This window comes from Eleginops maclovinus, chromosome 5, assembly GCF_036324505.1.
Source record: "Eleginops maclovinus isolate JMC-PN-2008 ecotype Puerto Natales chromosome 5, JC_Emac_rtc_rv5, whole genome shotgun sequence".
Classification (NCBI taxonomy): Eukaryota; Metazoa; Chordata; class Actinopteri; order Perciformes; family Eleginopidae; genus Eleginops; species Eleginops maclovinus.
This window is the reverse complement of record NC_086353.1, coordinates 10,249,857-10,273,765: the sequence shown is the minus strand read 5'-3', so window position 1 is coordinate 10,273,765 and position 23,909 is coordinate 10,249,857. Positions and strand designations below refer to the sequence as shown.

General features: G+C 40.7%; 1 protein-coding gene across 1 annotated transcript; it reads left to right on the top strand.

The window, feature by feature from the left end:
• Positions 1-559: 559 nt before the first annotated feature.
• On the top strand, positions 560-22,993 carry myh9a (myosin, heavy chain 9a, non-muscle). Its single transcript, XM_063883420.1, is given in 44 exon segments — positions 560-709; positions 4,333-4,523; positions 5,156-5,177; positions 5,180-5,295; positions 5,382-5,538; positions 6,106-6,133; positions 6,487-6,580; positions 6,988-7,008; positions 7,928-8,020; positions 8,201-8,261; positions 8,474-8,575; positions 8,844-8,987; positions 9,197-9,292; positions 9,453-9,529; positions 10,026-10,220; positions 10,546-10,719; positions 10,973-11,146; positions 11,737-11,851; positions 12,230-12,420; positions 12,601-12,722; positions 13,106-13,175; positions 13,292-13,452; positions 13,671-13,779; positions 14,216-14,347; positions 14,518-14,724; positions 15,098-15,235; positions 15,358-15,481; positions 15,686-15,857; positions 16,032-16,244; positions 16,374-16,518; positions 16,607-16,813; positions 16,941-17,045; positions 17,370-17,522; positions 17,649-17,897; positions 18,125-18,337; positions 18,514-18,726; positions 18,884-19,045; positions 19,196-19,324; positions 19,906-19,994; positions 20,117-20,240; positions 20,345-20,553; positions 20,787-20,895; positions 21,313-21,485; positions 21,972-22,993. Coding segments are annotated over 43 exon segments (5,883 nt in total). The 5' UTR covers positions 560-709; positions 4,333-4,337; the 3' UTR covers positions 22,081-22,993.
• The last annotated feature ends 916 nt before the right edge of the window (positions 22,994-23,909 follow it).

The window sequence follows — 23,909 nt, the reverse complement described above, 5'->3', positions numbered from 1 at the left end:
CAGACAAACCTCGAAAATCTATAAATAATTAATTTTACGTGACATGAGGCGCCTGGTATACAGAGGATGTTTGATGATGATTGATGTTTTGTTGTCATGAAACACAGGGGATTAATAAAGTACTTTGTTTCTGATTTATTCTTTTGATTGATTTGTTCCAGTTGAAATAATGTATAGTGGTGTTGTGTGTTGGTCCAAACACAAACAACAAAAGAAAATACTTTTCAAATCAAAAATATAACGATTATAAAAATAAAATATACATTAAAAAATACACCACATTTGAATATAATAAATAATCTAAAATGTGTACAATGACTATATGACCATTTATGACAAACTGTTAACTTGTGTCGTTTGAACTTTAACAATTTGAGTCAAGAAAACAACCCCTTCGTATTTTAGGGTCATATCTTTGACGACGATTTAACAATCCAGGTTTTTACGAGGAGCTCTTGAACGCAGCACGGGGGCGGAGTGTTTGGTTGTACCTGCGGAAGCTGCAACAGGGCGGATTAAAGGTGCAGGCCGCCCCCCCTTTCCCTCCCCTCGCCGCAGAGGCACGTCTGAGCAGCAGCTGGGCCGCATGACAGAGCAGAGACGCGGCGCAGACAGAAGAGGCTTCTGGTTTACAGGAGAGAGTGTCGCTGCAACACGGACACAAACACGCACAAAGAGCTCACCTATAGTGCCTGCAGCTGAAAACCAGGTGTGTTCCCTTTTATTGATTTTATACAGAGCTGCTGCTGGGTGGAATTACTTTGTGAACACACATTTTTGTGTTAAGTGTAGAAAAAGTTAGTTTAAGAAAGAGGATGGATAGAAATGTGTTTGTTTTATATAACCAGGTGATCTCATCAACAGACACAGTGGGGTCCATTACACTCACGCGTGTTAAATGATCAACGCATTCTCTCTGAGTATTGATTTACTTGTCTTTTACGTTGTTCATTTGCTTGAGTCTTGTGATATTATCTTAGATATAAAAGCTGGCAAAGTCTTCACTTTGCAATGCACACAGGACAAACGCCCACATACATAACCAGCAATATCAACCAGTTATATTTGCATAAGGAGCAAACATGTATATCAAGACTGCTTCCAAATCAAACAGGCTAATAGACATGTAAATGAAGAGTTAAATAAATACTGTTATGTTAAGTTGTGTGGTCACGCAACTTTAAGTTTTAAGAATGGGTTCTATGTTTTCTCTATTTTCCAGGAAATAATAATATGCACTGTCACTTAAACAGCAGAACTAGAGAGTAAAACATGTGAAGGAAAGATCTTTTCTCCTCAACTATGCAGGCTTCATTTCTGTCACTTATGTAGTTTGGATCATGCAGTGTACTTTTGTTCTTGTTGCTTGTCATGTGGTTTGAAGGAGATGATCTATTATCTTTTTCATAAAACAAGCTGAACACACCCTGCTGGTGCGTGTCTACCCTCGGGGTACAGAATTGACATGCAGTCACAAAAGAAGGCTTGTGATGGAGAAAATTAGTTATGACTGATAAGACAAGACTGCTTCAGCTGGGGCATATTTCTACAGTTCACTTGTAAAGAATAGTGCTAGTCTTCCTCTTTTGTTTCAGCCCGGAAATGAACCAACTCCGCCACATCTGCAGCACCCTGCCTTATCCTCTTTTTACACCTTGTTACGCTGACTCTTCAACACTATTTGAACATGACATGTTCAGGTTGCATACAGATCAGCTATCTACTCTCTAAACCGTAACATTTAAGAACTATTTCTCATTCATTGTCCTCATGACTAATCACTAACCTCGTTGACACAACATAGTCAAACTCTTATCAGGCCCTCAGCTCGACAGCAGCCGGCTGCAGATGGTCGGGCCTGGGCTCTCTTTTGGTTTAGAGCCATGGAAGCTCGGATAAAGCAGGGATTGACTTGCAGCCAAGGGCAGGGAGAGCAGGAAGATACAGGAGATGCTGTTGGAAACGAGTGAGATAATAGCAAAGAAAACAGATTAAACATGCTTATGCAGACAAAAAGAGTTGTAGACTCCAGTTTCCAGGTTAAAGAGTCTTTACATGAAATCTTTATGGGGAAAGCCTTCCTGTCCGACATTAAGACTTAAGTCCTCAGGTCAGGCATGAGTACACTACTCTGAATTTGAAGGGTCAGATCCGAGACAGACCGAGTGGATATGAAGATTAAAGGCATTCATCCTGTCATGTTGAGCTATGATGTGTCAAAATGTGCGGAGGCACAGTTTGTGCAACTTCCTGAGGAAGTTAGCCCATGGATAGCATTTACCAGCGACCACATGCATGTGCATGTCACAAGCTCTCGGTGTGGCCTTGTGTTTTGTGGTTACAGCCTGAAGGTGCATTTAGGAACTTGTAAACTTGATGTAAATATGTGATCTCTATAAGCTGAATGATAAAAACAGAAGCGTCACATCTGTGTTCCTCTTCCACCTCCCCCGCAAAGAGTCTGAGCTCATAATGAACTTAGGAGAGACACAGATGACACCTTGTGCACTGATCCCTTTATCCTTCACTCCACACACACACACACACACACACACACAACACAAGGAGGAGGCTGCTCTAAATTGCTGCTGCAGTAGAAACATTCATATTTTGTATTTGTATAAATAATTTCACATTTGATTCAGAAGAGGACAATCTTGGCTTGGGTTTGAATTTACAGTCATTTCCTGGGTATTTGTGATTCAGTATCAGTTGATTAAGTCAACTTCAACACAATGGAGGAGGAGTTGTTAGGGCTTGTTGCTTTACTAAAGGGCAAGCAAAGTAAGCACTTTGTTAGTCTCATCAAAAAAAAGTATAAAACAATGTCTTCTTTTCTTATGAGAAATCAAACTGCTCTTGCTTTCGACATCTACTTTCATATCCATGAATTCATGTGATAACAATACCTTTGTTGATCATGTATTTCTTTTCTTGTATGCACCTGGTAAAGCTTGTTGGACCCTCTTGAAATGAGATAATGCATCACTAGGGGATTATCCTGTAAAAGTATGTCTTTTCGCCAAATTAGTGAAAGCAAAACGAAGGTGGTGGATTTTATCTTCATTCTTTTTTTTGTGAGTCTTTTCCAGGGTGTGGTCGGGGAGTAATGACATTTCTCTTTCTGCCCAGACTTGTTTCCCACATTCCTCCCTTCCTCTCAGGCTGCAAAGCATCCCTCCTCTGACCATCTCCCAAACTTTTTCCCAAACAATTTGCACTGTTGGAGTTTAAATGCTCTGTGCCATCCTCACTGTCCTGAAGCCCCAGGTGAAATAACTGCTCATTTATAAGCTGTAACGGATATTGCCTGTATAAAATGAGGAGTGGGAGAAGAAATCGGGAATTTGTGGAATTCTGTTAATGAGTTGGTGAAGAAGGAATGTGGGTCAAACAGGGAATAAATGGCAGACAGGTAGAAGTGTGCAGAGGCAGGATAACTGTAGATCTCAGTCAGACAAAACAATTAAACATGTTTCACCTGAATCAAGCCTCAGGTCATGAATAAACGGGTATAGAAAGTAATTAAGCATGAGGGGATTTTCTGATATATAAAGTAACATAACATTTGGAGTGCATATGTTGCAGTTTTCGGCCTCAGTTCTCCATTTGTTTTTTGCACTCGGTTTATTGTTTGCAGGTAAACAGGTTGCATTCCTTATAATGAAAATAAAATTACAGTGGAACCTGAAACGACAGCGGATGTGGTGCAAATGTGCCCAAACCTGTCTTCCTGTAACCTCCTGATAGAGGACTACATTTCATCAGCTTGAGAGTTTATGTTAATTCTCAATTATTTGTTAAATATTTATGAGAAAAGCTTTATCTAAATGTCATAATAATAAAAAAACATGATACAGTAGGAACTCAACCCTTCTCCTCACACATGGCTTGAGCTGTGGCTTTAATCGCATGATGAGCAGCAATAAGAAAAATGAATGTATGAGAAGAAACAAGGCTACAAGGCCTGACTATAATCCTGATTAGAAGAAGAATAACAATGGGAAACAAAACTGAGTTATGACCCTTTCAATTTATCATGATGTTTTAGAACCATTTGTGGGTTTAGCACCGTCAAAGAGCTTTTTCAAATGATCCTTCCTTATTTCATGGGTATCTGTTTCCTGTGTTTTTGTGATCCGTGTTTCTTGATTGGGATAGGATCAATGTAACGTTTCTAAGGATCCACAAATGATGACTGTACAGAAAGGCAAAAGTGTAGAAAATCTGAATCTAAATTGGGCGGGGCCAGTGAAAGTGATGACCCTCTTTCATATACCAGCTCTTTCTATCAGCAATACACTTATAATGTTCTCTTGCTATGTCCCAAAGCCACCATGGCAGACGCAGACAAATTCCTGTATGGGGACCGCAACACGACCGGGAACCCCATGGCCCAGGCCGACTGGGCCACCAAGAAGCTGGTGTGGGTGCCCTCGGAGAAGCTGGGCTTTGAGGCTGGCTCCCTGAAGGAGGAGCAGGGAGAGGAGTGCTTGGTGGAGCTGACGGACACTGGAAAGAAGGTGAGTGAAGGATTTCTCTTGAGTCTGACTATGTAGTATTTAAGTAATACTGTCCTTGAAGGTGTAACCTGTACATTTATGCGTTAAACTGAATAGAGTTTTGTTAGATCCTTTTAGTTTATTTACATTATCCTCAATATATTTTACAGTTAATACACCATAGTTTTGATCAAGGTAACGATATATTTAGTTGCTTCTTTCCCCCATTCAAGGCAACATTTTTACACACTGCTTTCGTAATGGTTTTAAATCCTTTAAAAAAATATATTTTACCGCGATAAAGGACTTTTGGTCATTGGACATTTGGATCTTAAGATATGTTTGCTTTAAATAGTTCTGTACTGGTTTAAATCACCAAGTCTGTTTGTTTTGGAGAGGAGGATCATTCTTCAGATAAATCTGCACGTTGTTAAAACTTCCTGCACAATAAATACTCGAGGTATCGTAGACGTTGACTTCAATGAGCCGATGATTCCTCACGACATTACAACACCCCACAACTCCATCTAACAAAAACCAACCAGCATTTTCATTTTGTTTCTGATTTATAATTGACTTCATAGAGATGTTTTTCCTTTAAGTCTTGTCCAGGGCGGTCTACTGACATGTGTCTTGTGTCTTGTACATTTCAGGTGAAGATCAACAAGGACGACATTCAAAGATGAACCCTCCCAAGTTCAGCAAGGTGGAGGACATGGCGGAGCTCACCTGCCTGAACGAGGCCTCCGTGCTACACAACCTAAAGGAGAGATATTACTCTGGACTCATCTATGTGAGTTCTGCTGGATAAATGTGTATTATGTCAGGCTACTGATGAGTTTTCACTCCTCTCTCACACAAACTGTCCTCTGTTTCCAGACGTACTCCGGTCTCTTCTGTGTGGTTGTCAACCCATACAAAAACCTGCCCATCTACTCTGAGGAAATCGTGAACATGTACAAGGGCAAGAAGAGGCACGAGATGCCCCCCCACATCTACGCCATCACAGACACAGCCTACAGGAGCATGATGCAGGGTACCACAGCTATGTTTGTTAAGGAAAATATTTATAAACTGACCCTCAATGAAAATATATTTTGGCTACCAGGAAATTGTGAATAATTCTCCTATAAGGTGTCTATATTTAACTGTGTAGCCATTTCAAATTCCCTAAGGCATTCACAGACAAAAATGTCCTCATTAAAACCACAATTTTTACAATTTTACCCCATTTTCCTGTTTGCCATTAGGACGAATGCATGCAATTTCCTGTTTTCCTTCATAAAAATATAGCATGCATCAAAATCAATGTTAATACTCTGTGAACATATATACTATAAAATATAACGTATCAGGTGTTCTCTAAAGAATCCAAACACAAAAATATTTATTAAATGATATGTAAACAAAGAAAACAAACAAATCTTCACCTTTTGCGCACTTGGATCCCTAGAAGTGATTTATCCGGTGATCTTCTCAGCTACAGTTTTTCCACAATCTCTATCATATTATATCATAGTATACGAGCTTCATCAGCTGCCTGTGTTTTGCCTATCAACTTTGTTCCTCTGATTGAGATGTTTCCTCTTTCTCTTCCTCTCAGATCGTGAGGACCAGTCCATCCTCTGCACGTAAGTGACAATTCCCTCTTTGTATCTTACATTGTTTGAAGCAGCGTACACTTTATTTCCTTAGAGAGCTAAGTGAAAGATTTACACAGACCATGTTTTGGGTGTAGGATTCAGTTTAAACCTAAAATTGAGTGTAATTGAGCTACGTGTTTCGCAACAAAACAATGTCAACTTGAGCTTTATGTAGTTAAAGTCCATGAAATTATCACCACAGCTGATATTTTGCAAGGTTATCATGGAATTTACAGTTAATTTATCTTGACTTTATGCTTGGTTTTTTTAGGGTCATGATTTTCAGTATTTGGACCTCTGTGATTGATGCGTCTAAATCCTTGTATGTACTTTTTCTGTAGTGGGGAATCAGGAGCAGGGAAAACAGAAAACACCAAGAAAGTCATTCAGTATCTCGCCCATGTTGCCTCATCTTTCAAGTCCAAGAAAGACCAGGTCAGTAAATTTGACTACCTCTGGTTTTCCTTCCTTTCCTCCTTTCATTCCCTCCTCTCTTCTTGATTCGATAATGTTGTCTTAAGGTTTGGACAGATAAAGGATGGTAACCCTCTTTTATTTCTCCTCTGATGTTCCCTGCTCCTTCCTTCCTCCTTGTTTTTCCCCTTATTTCCATATAAGACTACCTGCACAAGCTGTACATTCCTCCTTCAGGCCGCGACGTGCCAGACTCACCTCTGAGTTAAAGTCAGGCAGAACGCAGATGGGAGTGTGCACTTGTACCTGATTTCTGTCTCCCAAGTTTTTACAAGAAATGTCTGAGAAATAACTTCTGCTTTATACTTCATCTTTTTGTGCTGAAGATATTAAATGTGTTAAACTTTCCTTTTTTACCTTTTCTCCAGGGCAATGCAGTTTTGTCACATGTGAGTTCATCTCCGACTATTTATGCACATGTACTACTCTACTAACAGGGAGCGTTTTACTGTCTTTGTCTGGGTTTTGAAGGAAATGCATTAAAATGTTACTGAAGTATAACCTCTTAAACACGCTAACTCATCTTCTTACAGATGGTTAGGAAACAGTCAATATCACTCACTTGGACATTGAATATGAAACTAATGTCTGCAGCTTGTTAGCTTAGCTTAACCTCAAGCGAGGAAACGTGGAAAAAGCTAGATACACTATAACGTTTATCTTGCAGAAGCAGGCTATTAATTCTCCCCTGTTTTAAGTCATTATGCAAAGCTAACTTGTTACTAGCCTTAGACTTATAGTTGGCTTACGGGACATCCCTCACATCAGATTCTTGGCAAGAAGGCACACAAGTAGATTTCCACTTTAACACCTGTATTAGGTGATTGTATTTAACCAAAAGCTATTACATATATAAGTAATCTGGTCAGTCTTGATGTTGTTATTGTTTTGGGATGTCAGTGTTGAGTCTTACCTTTCCTTTGGGGGATCTTTGCTAACCTGCGTGTGTGCTTCCTGTGTGTTTTTGTTTGTGCCTGCATAGACAGGGACGGTCTTACAGTATGCTGTGTGGGCTTGTCGGTATGTGTGTTGGAATGTGCAGAGTTCAGTATGCTTGTGTGTCTGTGTGATTGATTGGGCAATGATAAGATCCCCTCAAGTCATTATTTTGTAAATGCAGCCAGAAATGTATTTTTGATAAGAAGTCATCGCACAGATCTTATGTTTGGATTTTCCAATCAAAAATCTGCATTGCTGCAAGAAAAAGCATGAAGTAAAGCTGTGCTTGCCTGACTAACTTGCAGCTTACGGTCATGATAATGTTTTTTATTGTAGTCTGAAGTTTAAAAAACCTGTCCTCTCCTTCAGGGGGAACTGGAGAAACAGCTGCTGCAAGCTAACCCGATCCTGGAGGCCTTCGGCAACGCAAAGACCGTCAAGAACGACAACTCCTCAAGATTTGTAAGGAAGAGTCTTGAACATCTGAAATGTTGCTTTCTTTTTAAATGACAAACTAAAGGTGAAATGAACATCTTGGGTATGATAAGGGCATGTTAAACACCCCACCCTGTAATTTAGGTGTCAACAGTATAGTAAGAAGCGTTTGCATATCCAATTTATTTTACTTGTTTTCTCTTGCAGGGCAAATTCATCAGAATCAACTTTGACGTCAACGGATACATTGTTGGAGCCAACATTGAAACTTGCATCCTTTTTTAACAATGTTTATTAGCTTCTTAACTGTGGTGCAAACAGCTGGATTAAGCTGCTTTGTGGCCCCAAACAAATTTGACCAAGTGTGACCAATAAGAATTTCCGTCAGCATATCTGTTTATCATTTAAGCATTGTTTCAACTACAAAAATGTAGGTGCTTTTCTGCTGCTTTTTTGTGTCGTCCTTGACTGAAATGTAACCAGATCTGCTGGAAAAGTCTCGAGCCATCCGACAAGCCAAAGAAGAGAGGAGCTTCCACATCTTCTACTACATGCTGACAGGAGCAGGGGACAAGCTGCGCTGTAAGACACGTTATTACCATGTGAATGAAAGTGGCAAAGTAAATGTGGTTAATTGAAAGGTGCACGTTACATGTTCAAGAGTTCAAGAGCCGAGACAGTCCTAAAGCATTGAGAAATACAAGGGAAGTAGTCATTTAGATTTAAATTGAAAACCGAGCTTCAAATTTGTCAAGTGTTTGCAAAATAAAACTGAAAATGCACTGCCAGATCCCTCTCTGCATGTAGGTTCAAATGTGTATTTCTCCATTTGCTCTTTTTCCCCATCCAGCCGAGTTATGTCTGGAGGATTACAGCAAGTACCGTTTCCTGTCCAATGGAAACATGACGATACCGGGCCAGCAGGACACTGACCTATTCAATGAGACCATGGATGCCTTTCAGATCATGGGCATCCCAGAAGATGAAAGAATTGGTACCTATCATTGTTGCATCTTAATTATACATTTGGTTAAATAATAGAACATGTTGTTTATTTTGAATATCTTTAATGGCATACCGGAGTGTAAAACATCATGAAAGGTTTTACATGGGCTGAGACGATCAATTGTGTGGTGGAATATATTCATGTGATATCTTGATCGCTGCAGCACACAGTGACCTCGTTTTCTGTGCGTTTGTCAGGTCTGCTGAAGATCGTGTCGGCTGTGATGCAGTTAGGGAACATGACCTTCAAGAAGGAGCGCCACTCTGATCAGGCCTCCATGCCCGATGACACTGGTACACACACTTACAGACACATCACCACAACCACCACCACCATCATCATCATCATCATCATCATCATTTCCTCTGTGCATGTGCTTTATCACACTTAATTTGCTCAAACTTCATCTCATTCATCATCAACATGCCCCCCACCCCCGTGTTTCACCCCCAGCTGCCCAGAAAGCGTGTCACCTGCTGAGCATCAACGTGACCGACTTCACCCGAGCCATCCTGTCCCCCAGAATAAAGGTCTGCCATCAGTACATTAGCGTTTCTTTGACATGCAATAGTAGACAACGTCAACTTTGTTTCTCTTCTGTATATTTAAATATGTTGTCTGCCCGTTGAGCTACTGTCTGGATATAGAGTAACAATTGTGTAACCTTTATTTATCACCTCTGATTTGAATTTGTGTTTGAATATTTTTCAGATCTAATCCCAAATAAATTAACCTGAATTTTTCCATAAAGTTTTGCAGGGATGACACATTTTTGTAGGTTAACCTCGAAGTGAGCCAAAAGGACATTTCCATTAGATGTTCTGTATATGCAGAGAATAAATTCTGCAGCAAACAAACATTTGTTATACGATAGATAATCCTCACAAATGATTTTCTGAAACCACTTAAACATTTTTTTTTTTTTACGTACTTCAACAAAAGGGAACTTGAGCTCATTTCCTTTTTTTTTTCTATGTAATGAAGTTTTTAGGACAACAGGATGACATTGGAGTATTTGTATTGCAGGTTGGCAGGGACTACGTGCAGAAGGCGCAGACGCAGGAGCAGGCTGAGTTTGCCATCGAGGCTTTGGCTAAAGCCTCTTACGAGAGGATGTTCCGCTGGCTGGTGATGAGGATCAATAAGGCACTGGATAAGACCAAGAGACAGGGAGCCTCCTTCATTGGCATCCTTGATATCGCTGGATTTGAGATCTTTGAGGTGAGGCATTCAGGGCTTGACCGATTAATAGTTGTACATTGTAACTCTAGTTCTGTGATCAGACAGAGCACAACTCAGATGCAATTGGGTCAGCAATACATGAATGTGGTTAATGCTGCATTTACACACACACACACACACACACACACACACACACACACACACACACACACACACACACACACACACACACACACACACACACACGCGCGCACATACACAGGGCAACCAAGAAGAAGAAGTCTGCAGCATAGTCACTTCCCGGAAATATGCAGGTTTCATTTCCTGTGGTTGACTAATGGTTCCTCTAATTCTGTCTTTGCAGTTGAACTCATTTGAGCAGCTGTGCATCAACTACACCAACGAGAAGCTGCAGCAGCTTTTCAACCACACCATGTTCATCCTGGAGCAGGAGGAGTACCAGAGGGAGGGCATCGAGTGGAGCTTTATCGACTTCGGCCTTGACCTGCAGCCCTGCATCGACCTCATTGAGAAACCTGTAAGACATCTCCCAGTTATTATCATTCCTCCTCAAGACTAATTTATGACACAGACAGCACTTGTCTTAACCTGAAGTATTACTCACAAGCTTCATCTGTAGAAGTCACTGGCTTTAGTTAAGGCACAAAACAGGTGTACAACACGAGCTGAGGCATGTTGACTGTTAAAAAATGAAACAAGCTTGTTCCTTTTTAAACTGCAGTCTGACTTTCCTGTGGTGTTCATGTTCCTGTTTCCTCCGTTCATCACAGGCCGGTCCTCCAGGCGTCCTAGCTCTGCTGGATGAAGAGTGCTTGTTCCCCAAAGCCACAGACAAGAGCTTCGTGGAGAAGGTTATTCAGGAGCAGGGGACGCACCCCAAGTTCCAGAAAGCCAAGAGACTCAAGGAAGACGCAGATTTCTCCATCATGCACTATGCTGGAAAGGTCAATGATGCCCCTTGTTTGTTTTTAAAAAGTAGCACTCAACACAAAATGGTCTCTCCATGAGTAGTATATTATAATAGTAGATTTTATTTATAGGAAGATAGTGAGATTTTGATATTCTATTCAATGGAAGGCAAAATATATTTACTTATTTGTTTGTGTTTTCAATACGAGTTGGATTGATCTATAAGAAACAATCCTATTTCACAGACAAATTGGATCTTTAGATTGTTTAAATAAAAGAATATGATCCATCTAGTAATCATCTGCCATATAAATGTCCAAAAATATAAAAAATGTAGTGAACTAGAAGAATAAAGTAGCATTGAATGCAAATACTAAGGTAAACTACAAGCTGCTGAAAATTGGGTAGACTGTGATTAGTTGCTTTCTACCACTAGAGGGCAGCGAATTAACAACAACATCATCCTCTGGATCTTCATCACCAATTACATATGTCATACTTTGAATGTGTAAATTAAATACTTGCACTATGCTTCAGAATAAAAAGGATGATTATTAACTGAGGTATTAATGTTTTCTTTAGTAACCTCAGCTTCTCTAATCCGAATGCGTCTCCTCTGGTGCAGGTTGACTACAAAGCAGACGAGTGGCTGATGAAGAACATGGACCCCCTGAACGAGTGCGTGGCCGCTTTGTTCAACCAGTCTACAGACAAATTAACTGCAGATCTGTGGAAAGACAGTAAGTGTTGTTAATGAACTTGTCCAAAATATCATATTGTTTACTGCACTGAGATACTTTTGGGAGTAAAGTTACTGGAAATGCAAGATTAAAAAAAAAGATCATACCATGCTTTCGGATTAAAGGAAGATGGTAAAGCATGTGCCCTGTTTTGTAATATTTACACGGCCTGTAAATAAATACGTTACACATTTTGAGCTAAGTACATGTATGGTTATACCAGGTCAATAAAAAAAGTTCACTATTACAAGAACATTTCACACTTTTAAAAAGTTACTTAATTCGAACTAATTTAAGTAGAATAACATGGAAATATGCAGTACTGTGTTCTTAAGTACGGTAGCTACTTGACTTGCTCACTTTCTTCGTGTCTTGCAGTGGACCGTATTGTGGGCCTGGATAAGGTGGCAGGAATGTCCGACTCAATGCACGGTGCGTTCAAGACCCGTAAAGGCATGTTCCGCACTGTGGGCCAGCTGTACAAGGAGCAGCTGGGTAATCTCATGGCCACGCTCAGGAACACCAACCCAAACTTCGTCCGCTGCATCATCCCCAACCACGAGAAGAAGGTATAAACAAAGAACAATACTAGAGTACAAGTGAACGCGCATCAATATAATGAATTACAAATGTGTGCTGTCAAATGGGTGCCTTCAAAGACACAACTTTTAACAAAGAGAAAAAGTCTGAGAGATGAATGATTGGGAACAAAAGTGTTTAACGTACATCTGTTATTGTTTCTCCTTCAGGCTGGTAAACTGGAGCCTCACCTGGTTCTGGACCAGCTCCGATGTAATGGAGTCCTGGAGGGGATTCGTATCTGCAGACAGGGCTTCCCCAACCGCATCGTCTTCCAGGAGTTCAGACAAAGGTGATGACAAAAACAGAACATTTTTAAATGTATTTAAGAAAGACAATTTAATTCTTTGACATAATTTCCCCCCTTTTTTCTTTCATGTTAGTAGTTTCAGACAAAACATACTACTGACACACATTCACTGTATATGTTATCCATCCTGGTTCTTAAGTTCTTAATGAGGACAAACATGAGGGGACATGTTTTTACTGTATAAGATCTTTAAAGAGAGATCAAGACATACTTGTATCCACAACACTTACTTTATCTGCAAAAAGAAGTCATAAGGTAGAAAAATCTGAAAAAGGTGATTATTTATTCTGAAAAAACGAATTCAAAATTCAGAAGAAATACTAATACTGTTTGAGTCATTTCTATTGTGCTTGTCTGTCACTCAGGTATGAAATCCTCACTCCTAGCGCCATCCCAAAGGGCTTCATGGATGGCAAGCAAGCCTGTGTGCTCATGGTAAGAACAATAAACCGTTTTTAGAAGTAAGAGGTCCACATATAAAAATAACAAATGGCTCATTGTTCTTAATTTAAAGTTTTAGGACTTCCGTAACTTAATGTTTTCTTCCACAGATCAAAGCCCTGGAGCTGGACCCCAACCTTTTCCGGGTCGGTCAGAGTAAAGTGTTCTTCAGAGCCGGAGTCCTGGCCCATCTGGAGGAGGAGCGAGACATAAAGATCACAGACGTCATCATCAGCTTCCAGGCCTGGTGCCGAGGATACGTGGCCCGCAAGTACGATAAAAAACTAAGATTGAAACCATTTTCATTTAGTGTCTTTTAATATAACATATCATGGCGAGAGAACCAGGGGTTAGAAAGTAACTAAGTACATTTACATTTCATGTACTGTAAAAAAGTAAAGTACATGTAACTTGAAGCCACTACAGAGTACACACTTCCAGACAAAACGTCCAATATGGTTTTTAATTTGTTTTGTTTTTTTACTTCAGAGCCTTCACCAAAAGGCAGCAGCAGCTGTCTGCCATGAAAGTGATCCAGAGGAACTGCGCTGCTTATCTCAAACTGAGGAACTGGCAGTGGTGGAGGCTTTTCACCAAGGTAAGCGAATAATGACGCATCTTTCATCATTGTGTCACTAAAGGTTTGAAAAGCCAATAATAGAAGAGCCTGCAAACACGTTACTACTTTGTAACCATTTTACAAGACATTAGTTTATTTTTTGGGAGTTACTAAAATTAAAATAATAAGGAAACTATTAGCATAAATGTTTAAGGCAAGTTGCAAACCCTATTTTTGCTACTCTATTCAAACTTGGATTCAGGTCTGAAGGTTTGACCTTTTTAAGTGTAGTGTTTTTACTTAATCGAGGCATTTCTATAGCATTTCTAATAGCATCTCAATCAGGAATATGTAGAGCACTCTTTTCTTAACATCTTATAAATAAGATTCCATTTACGATTCCATCTTCTCCAACAAAGTCGACACACCATAATCTGTTTTAATAACTTCTGGTAAATCTTAATTCTTCCTCCAGGTGAAGCCTCTGCTGCAGGTTACTCGACAGGAGGAGGAGATGCTGGCTAAAGAAGACGAGCTAGTCAAGGTGAAGGAGAGGCAGCTGCAAGCTGAGGAGCAGCTCAAAGAATTTGAGACCAAGCAGGATCAGGTAAGAGTCTCAATAATAACACCTGAGTAAATTAGTCTATGGTCAATCTTAAATCTATGCAAGGTGGTAATGTAAATCTGTGTTGAGTGATAAGTCCTCTTACTTCTGAACGATGCAGCCCTGAGATACAATCATCCAGTCTCACTTTGACTTTGTCTCCCTCCTTATAGTTGAACCAGGAGAAGTTAGCTCTGCAGGAGCAGCTGCAAGCGGAGACGGAGCTGTGTGCCGAGGCCGAGGAGATGAGATCCCGTCTGTCCGCCAGGAAGCAGGAGCTGGAGGAGATGTTGACCGAGATGGAGTCTCGTCTGGAGGAGGAGGAAGAGAGGGTCACCCAGATGAGTACCGAGAGGAAAAAGATGCAGCAAAACATCACGGTCAGTTCAAGTGACAATTCTTAATAAAGTCTTAATTTAATTAAGAAAACAAATCATGGGAAGCCATAACACAATGACGTGTGAAGGCAGTTCTCTTTTTACTGGAGATTACATCAATTGCAGATTTATACTACAGGCCCCAGAATAGTCAGAGCATCAAATCAAGCCATTGTCACTTTAATAAAAAAGGCAGGCAAACATGTCAATATCACCAAACATTCATCTGTAGCTAAATCACCATTGTGTGTGACCTTATTAAAAGGAAACTCTTCAAGATTAGTATTTATGTCATACAGTGTTAGATGTGACTCAAAGAAATCTGTATTTTTTAAGCTGCATGAACATTGCCAATCATTTTGTGTTTTTCTTTCAGGACCTGGAGCAGCAGCTGGACGAGGAGGAAGCAGCCAGACAGAAGCTCCAGATGGAAAAGGTCACTACAGATGCCAAGCTGAAGAAGCTGGACGAGGAGATCATGCTGCTGGACGACCAGAACAACAAGCTCAACAAGGTCTCATACGAGTGAACTTCACACAGTTTTGATTCATATACAGTCCAGAAATGCAGGGGAAAAAATGCAATGTAAATAGAACAAAACCCTTACATCCTCTTGCTTGTTTTTTTAAATCTCAGGAGAAGAAACAGATGGAGGAGAGAATCTCTGAGTTCACCACCAACTTGGCTGAAGAGGAGGAGAAGTCTAAGAGCCTTCAGAAACTCAAGAATAAACATGAAGCCATGATCACAGATTTGGAGGGCAAGTATTTGTTTTTACATGCACGTTTCCTAATGAATTGAAAAGCTAAAAAGTGAAGATGCATCCTAGTGAACTTACATGCAGCTATTTTTACACATTATTTATGTCCTTTTTTTTCTCTACACCTGAATCAGTTGAATGTTTTTGTTTTTCTTTAACCCTTATGAGATAATAAAACATGTGTTCCTGTCTTCTCACACACAGATCGTCTAAGAAAGGAGGAGAAAGCCCGTCAGGAGTTGGATAAGAACCGCCGTAAACTTGAGGGAGACTCCTCCGATCTTCACGACCAGATCGCAGACCTTCAGGCTCAGGTCGCTGAACTCCGAGCACAGTTTGCCAAGAAGGAAGAGGAACTCCTTGCAGCCCTGGCCAGGTTTCAGAATAATAACTTTTAAGCAACAAAAAAGGATTATGATGTGACATTTTATGATAGTCTGCCTAAAAATGATCAGATTAAGATACTCTCACTGAGAATGATCTTGGAAGTGAAAACAAACCTGTATTACCTGTATGTTGATCTCATTACTCCTCTTTATCTCACCTTCAGGATCGAGGAGGAGGCTGCAGCCAAGAACTCAGCCCAGAAGAAGATCAGGGAGCTGGAGGCTCAGATATCAGAGCTGCAGGAGGATCTGGAGCTGGAGAGGCAGGCGCGCTCCAAGGCGGAGAAACACCGCAGGGACCTGGGAGAAGAGCTTGAGGCCCTGAAGACCGAGCTGGAGGACACTTTGGACTCCACAGCAGCACAGCAGGAACTGAGGTGAGAGTCAAGCTGCTGAATTGTTGTAGTAGCCATAAGTGTGTTTGTTTTGGGCGAAAAGTGTTAGAATGACAGATTGAAGTGTTCATAGGTCTTGTTGTATGTTTATTCCCCATTTGGTGTTTGCAGGTCCAAGCGTGAGACAGAGGTCTCCCATCTGAAGAAGAATCTGGAGGAGGAGGCCAAGGTCCACGAGCAGCAGATGGCTGACATGAGACAAAAACACAACCAGGCATTTGAAGAGATCAACGAACAACTGGAGCAGGCCAAGAGGGTAAGGAACAGCGTGGTCAGAAGAGAATGATTCTCACTGACAAACAAACATCTGAATAACACCACTAACGTGCGTCTTGCTCCTGCAGAACAAGGTGTCAGTGGAGAAAGCCAAGCAGGCCCTTGAGAGCGAGTGGAACGAGTTGCAGATCGAGATGCAGACTCTGACTCAAGGCAAGGGAGACTCCGAACACCGTCGCAAGAAAGCCGAATCCCAAGCTCAAGAACTGCAGCTCAAATTTGGAGAAAGTGAGCGACAGAGGCAGGAGGCATCAGACAACATCGTCAAGCTGCAGGTACAGTGTGGACTTCTGGATTAGTTCAATCAAAGGAGGACAGTTTCTGGTGAACTTTCTTTGAGAATGGGAAGAGTTGCTGATATAAACCGTGTCTATAATCGTATTCTTTCTTTCTTATGTCTAGTCGGAGCTAGACAATGTGAACAGCCTCCTGAGTGGTGCAGAGAGCAAGAACATCAAACTCAGCAAAGACCTTTCTTCTAACGAGTCTCAGCTGCAGGATACACAGGTACGTACATAAATGCTTGCATGTTTATTTTATGTCTTACTAAAGTCTACTCTAATCTGTCTTCCAAGCTCAAATAAAACTGAAAGTGCAGGAACTGATTCATTAGATGACTTTCAACAGTGAAGAGACTAATAGCATTTTCTATTGAATTTCTAAGATTTCTGTTGGTCACTTTTTATTCTGAAATTAAAAAAAGGTTGTTAACAAATGTTAACAAATGCAGGACAAAAGGAAACAATACACAAGTTCAAAACCAAGCAAAAAGTTCAACGTTGTCATAGAATATGTTCACCTAATGTTTTTCTGTCATTCTTACACCTGCAGGAGTTGCTCCAGGAGGAGACCCGTCAGAAGCTCTCCCTCTCCACCCGCCTGAGGCAGATGGAGGACGAGCAGAACAACCTTAGGGAGTTGCTGGAGGAGGAAGAAGAGAGCAAGAAGAACGTGGAGAAGCAGGTCACCTCCCTGCAGACCCAGGTCAGTGCTCTGTCTCTGCACTAACCCAAAGCCTGTAATTGATCAGGGTGTTTTAATATAACTTGCACTCATTTTATTCTTGTCCTCCTAATTCCCCCTCTTTTCCTTTCTGTTTTCTGTTTTCAGCTGGCAGACTTGAAGAAGAAGCTGGATCAGGAGGTCTCCGTACTGGAGGGGGCAGAGGAGGGTCGCAAGAAAGTCCAGAGGGAGTTTGACAGCCTGTCGCAACAGCTGGAGGAGAAGAGCGCAGCATACGATAAACTGGACAAGACAAAAACGCGTTTGCAGCAGGAGCTGGACGACATGATCGTAGACCAGGACCACCTGAGGCAGATCGTCTCCACCCTCGAGAAGAAGCAGAGGAAGTTTGACCAGGTATCATGTCAACAGTGTATTTTGTGCAGAGTAAAGACAAAAACTGCTTATTTTGCGGACCGTTTGAGGAGAACCACATTTTAAACTGTATAGTAAAAGTAAGAAAAGAAACAAAGACTCACAAATACAGTTATGTGACTGCTGTGAATGAACAAATATTGATTTCAAAAATGTTTCCAATGTGAAATTGACCCCAAACTCCCTCTATTGCTCTCTCATTTCCCTAGATGCTGGCCGAAGAGAAAACCATTTCTACTCAGTATGCAGAGGAGCGGGACAAGGCTGAGGCCGAGGCCAGGGAGAAGGAAACGCGAGCGCTGACTCTGGCCCTCGAGTTGGAGACCATGTCAAGCCTTAAATGCGACCTGGAACGCACCAGTAAGCTGCTCAAAGCTGAAATGGAAGACTTGATTTCCTCAAAGGACGATGCCGGCAAGAGTGTAAGAGAAAACATCAGAATACTTTGGTTGGACTGGATTAGATCTAACATTGGTTTTGCTATAAAAATCTAATTTACTTAATGGCATCATTGCTCCTAGGATATAAAATAAAAGGTCATTTGTTGGCGTTACCCCTCCTCAATAACTTGCTGATGTATCAACCTCTTTCTCCACAGGTGCATGAGCTGGAGAGGTCAAAGCGTGCCACGGAGCAGCAGCTGGAGGAGATGAAAACTCAGCTGGAGGAGCTGGAGGATGAGCTGCAGGCCACAGAGGATGCTAAACTGCGCCTGGAAGTCAACATGCAGGCCATGAAGGCCCAGTTTGACCGAGACCTGCAGGCCAGAGACGAGCAGGGAGAGGAGAGGAGGAAACAGCTGGTCAAACAGGTACAGAAGAAAAACCATAAACTGACTGTACTATATAATACTTTGTTTTATTTATTTTAATCTTCAATTCTGGAAACAGTTGATTGTAAGAGAATGCTGAGCTATAGTGGACTGAGTAAAAATGTCAAATTAAAAATGTTTTGTTCCTCTCCCTCAGGTGCGTGAGATGGAAGTTGAGCTGGAGGATGAACGTAAACAGCGCTCTCTGGCCCTCTCATCCAAGAAGAAGCTTGAGCTGGACCTGGGAGAGCTCGAAATCCAGATCGATGCTGCCAACAAAGGTCGTGATGAAGCCCTCAAACATTTGAAAAAACTCCAGGTAAAAAAGGACTTCATGCTGCAATAGCACACTATTTAAAAAACAACTTTGATTAATACAATTATTCTTTTTAATCATCTCTGATTGGAGAACCCCTCCCAATGCTGGATGTTTAACTGCAGCACTGCTTTCTGTGTGTTTGATCTTCAGGCCATGATGAAAGAGCAGATGCGAGAGCTGGAGGAGCTCCGTCTGTCCAGAGACGAGGCTGTCAACGAGTCCAGGGAGACCGAGAGGAAGCTCAAGGCCATGGAGGCAGACGCTCTGCACTCTCAGGAGGTATGAAAGTCATAGTGCAAAAATCTTAACATTTTGACACCTGACCAGATGTGGGAAAATAACCTGGTGTATTATTTATTTGGACCAGATATCACAGATGTGGTATACAACATTAAATCATATAGTATGTTAAATATGGAAAAATAAAACAAATCTAATAAACCGTATATGCCACTTTAAAAGAAATAAGAAGTGACAGCTGAACATTTATTTCTGAGTTTTCAAATTTAAAATGGGCTGTTGTTATTTGATTATCAATCAAGGGACATCTTTGACTATCAGTATATAGGTTAGAACTTTATGTTGCACTGTCTATTATCTTAGAGGGAATGAAATTGCTGCACGAATTAAAACGTAATGGGGAACAAAATGAATCGGAACACAATGCATACATCATGATAATGTTATATAAATGCACATTGGAGCACTGGCTCTGTTTAGTTAATGGTAGAATTCATTTTGTTTTCTAGATTTCATTTAATTTAGTTTCAATTTCAATTTCTCCTGGTTATTGCCACAACAGCCTCTGCAGTATCAGGCTTTCAAGCACTTCATATGTTTTTCTCTTCTGCTTCCTCCAGGATCTTGCCACTGCTGAGAGACTCAAGAAACAGATTCAGTGTGAGAGGGACGAAATCCAGGAAGAGATGACCAGCACCAACACAAAGAAGTATGGACCAAAAGATGTTATTGTAGTACATTAAAGTATATTCATCCACATTTCACAGCATCAAAATAAATCTACACGTTTGTCTCTAACTGTTGCTCCTCTTCCTCCCTCGTTGTTTCCAGTTCTCTTCTGGCAGATGAGAAGAGGAGGCTGGAGGCTCGTATCACTCAGCTGGAGGAGGAACTGGAGGAGGAGCAGCTCAACACCGAGATGGTCAACGATCGTCTGAGGAGATCCGCATTGCAGGTACGGACACACTTGCAGCTCAAGATTCGTTGATAATTGCAAATGTAACTTTTTGCCACTTGATGATGTTTGACAGAGCCTCTCCACTGTGTTTCTGACATCAGACCGAGCAGCTGACCACAGAGCTGGCTGCAGAGCGCAGCGGCTCCCAGCGGCTGGAGGGGGCTCGCTCTCAGCTTGACCGCCAGAACAAGGAGCTGAAACTGAAGCTGCAGGAGCTCGAGGGAACCATCAAGTCCAAGTATAAATCCAGCATCACCACCCTGGAGGCCAAGATGGGACAGCTGGAAGAACAGCTTGACATCGAGTCAAAGTGAGTGTAGACGCTTTGAAATACAATCAGGAAATGTTTTGACAAATGATTGACTGTCTGTCTGATTTACCCTCTTTGATGGTAGCTGTACATCTTTGACAATATATTTCCTAAAATGTTCAGTCACTGTGTCTGTGTATTCCTGACTCAGTACTGACAGATGTGTAGGAATTCATTTATAAAACTCTTACTTGTGTACATATCCCTCATTGCATTTGCTTTTATCTGTTCAGGGAGCGCCAGCAGGCCTCCAGGCTTGTCAGGCGGACGGAGAAGAAGCTGAAAGAGGTGATGCTACAGGTTGAAGACGAGAGGCGCAACACGGAGCAATTCAAGGACCAGGTAAATTTCATCACAACTCTGCTCTTTACTTTTAATTTCCAACCTATTAATGATTGAAGAAGGATGGCTTGGTAACAGAGAACACCCAAGGCATAATTCATTTGTATTTAATGCGATGACTACTATGAGTAACTTCATCTTTTTTATAATGCATTTTAACAGTGATTATCATACATTATAAAATGAATGTTATGTGTTACAAGAATGAGAATTAAATACTACAATATTTAACCACTTGTGGGTCATTATAAAATGTGTAATTATTGTTTTAAGATGGTTTTAACTGTAATAATACAGCTTTGTAAGCGCTACAAAGTCTTGTGTAGTTCGATCCAGATTTGCTGATCTGCTTGATTTGTGTTTGGCACTTGTTCCACTGTTGCTGCTCCCCACATTAAGTGATCGCTCTCTCTGCAGGTCGACAAGACAAACACCCGGATGCGTCAACTGAAGCGTCAGCTGGAGGAGGCCGAGGAGGAGGTGACGCGGGCCAACGCCTACCGTAGGAAGCTGCAGAGGGAGCTCGATGATGCCACAGAGTCAGCCGACTGCATGAACCGTGAAGTCAGCAGCCTGAAGAGCAAGCTCAGGTAGAGGCCACTCGCTTTCATTTATCCAACTCCAATGTGTGCATTTCCCAGTTAAAAGTTAAAGGGTAGCTGTGTCCATTTTACACATGAAGATCAGTTTACTTGTCTGTGTAAACGGTTTTAAAATATCTAATATGGCGCTAGAGGAGCTTAAAGAAAGTCTGACAAAAATCCCAAGTGAGGTAAGAGGGTCTTTTAATGGTTATTAAGACTGTAAATGGACAGGCTGCTTTGCGTACTGGGGGTATGAATAAAATCATATTTGCAGCAGGAAATTCTGTTGCAAAATAAGCTTTATTACGTTTCTGAAATGTTTGTTCTACAAGTCTTGTGGAGCACTACTATGTATAAAAAAAGTTGCCTGTTTATCAACTCAAGTTTTTTGGCTTTGATTTTGCTTATGCGCTCATTTTCATTCTTGAATATATTTATTAATACTGAATGCCTCATCCTAACAGTTTGAACCATATTTTCTTTGTTTTAAAGACGTGGGGACATTCCTTTCAATATGAGGCGTACCATGAATCGCACAGAGCTGGACAGCGATGACGAAGTGGACCTGAAGATGGATGTACCTGAGCCTGCTGCTGAGTGAACAGAAGAACGCCGAGAGGGAATTAATATAATGACCCAAGTCGACATGCAGATATAGTGAACAAATAGCCATAAAGTTAGGACTTTTCTGAGAGGATTTAGCCTTGAAATCCCCTTGACTTTCATCTTATAGCCTTATTGTTCTTTTCCATATAATTCGTTTATATTTGGCCAAATAATCATATTCATCTCAGTGAATTATGTTTGTTTTGTATGGCTTTACACATACCTTCCTGGTGTATTTTTCTAATTAATGGTATACTATATGATAAAGTATTGCGCTTGTAACAAGCCGTTGCAGTTTTATTTGAGCTTGAGGTTTATGTGCTGTCACTGAACACATTTTGGGAAAAAACACTGGACATTGGATGCTTGTGTTGCACACAAAACATGGGTCTTTTGGGAGTTTGGATAAGGTTACTAACTTTAGTTCACATTTGTGTCAGTTGGTATCTACACTGTATGCTTTTCATCTCACTGTCATCTTTTTATGATATTACCTCAACCACTTTTGCACAATGCTAACACGGACTAAACAGACATGGAAATTGTTCAGTTCTTAGAAGGTGGTGTATTCAAAATACAGTAATGTTGGTGAAAATGTTGTTACAAATTGTGTACCATCATCTAAGTTAACTTGGTTGATGTTTCACTGGTTTTACATCTCATTCATTGTTGGTGGACGGTCATCATGTAGTAGCTCTCACTGTACTTTTTTCCGCTATGCTTTGCACAGTAGAGGGGGTTTCTATAAGCGCAAAAAGCCTCTGAATAATGCATTTTTTAGATTTGGTACGATACCCTTACATTGTATTAACAAACAAATAACATTTCATATTGATGCCAATATTTTAAGGCTAATCTCTATTTTATCTGATGCCTTAAATGCAATAAATTGATAAATGGTCAAATGAGTTTGACTTCCTTGTCTCATGTGTGAGTTAAATCAACTTAAAGGTGTTGACTTAAAGGATAGGTCTTTGTCTTTTTAATGTGTCTTAAAACAACACTCTCAAATGTATACATATCATTCATCTTGTCTAATATGTGAAGAGCCCCAACGGATGCCAATTTTAATATAAGTGATTGGGGACATCAATATTGTGAAGTAGGTCCCTTTTAGAATGGAAAACCCTCTTTATTTTGGTTGAACAGTTATTTTTCTAAGTGAGTAATTGTCTGAAATGAGGAAAAACCCATACCGACTGAAAGACCCACATATTTACAGACAGCTCACATTCATAATTCATTTAAATAATACTGCTGCCATGAGGGTGAGCTGGAAGTAATAACACCCAAAGAGGTTTTCAAGTCTCATCAGATAGTTTAATTGCAGCTCTCCAGACCCATTCATATATTTATGAAACCCACACCTAAGTACACATAATTGATTTAAAGCTAAATATTACCCTTTGCCAAATGTCTCTGTGTAACATTAGGGTTAGGAAAATATGTATGTGTTTTAAGAAGTTGTGCAGGAATTATGCAGGTAATGCAGGGCTTTTTTTGTGTTGAAATGATATGTTGAGTTGAACTGTGACAGGAGGATTTATCAGATATGAGCACTGACACTGGACAACAGCGCCGCCCTGAGGCCACTGTAAGAAGGGCATTGAATTAAAAAATACATAGGACCTTTCACGCATTGAATTGAATACAGAACTCCAAAAAAACATCTAATTTCAACAGAAGATATAGTGGACAACAATCAGACTTTTTCATTGAGTCCATCACATTTCTAAGAAGATAATTATACTCTCCTGGCCAGTTGCAGAACCTCTCGGTAACACAAGGGAGGGAGACACAAAGGCATTATTATTATTATTATTA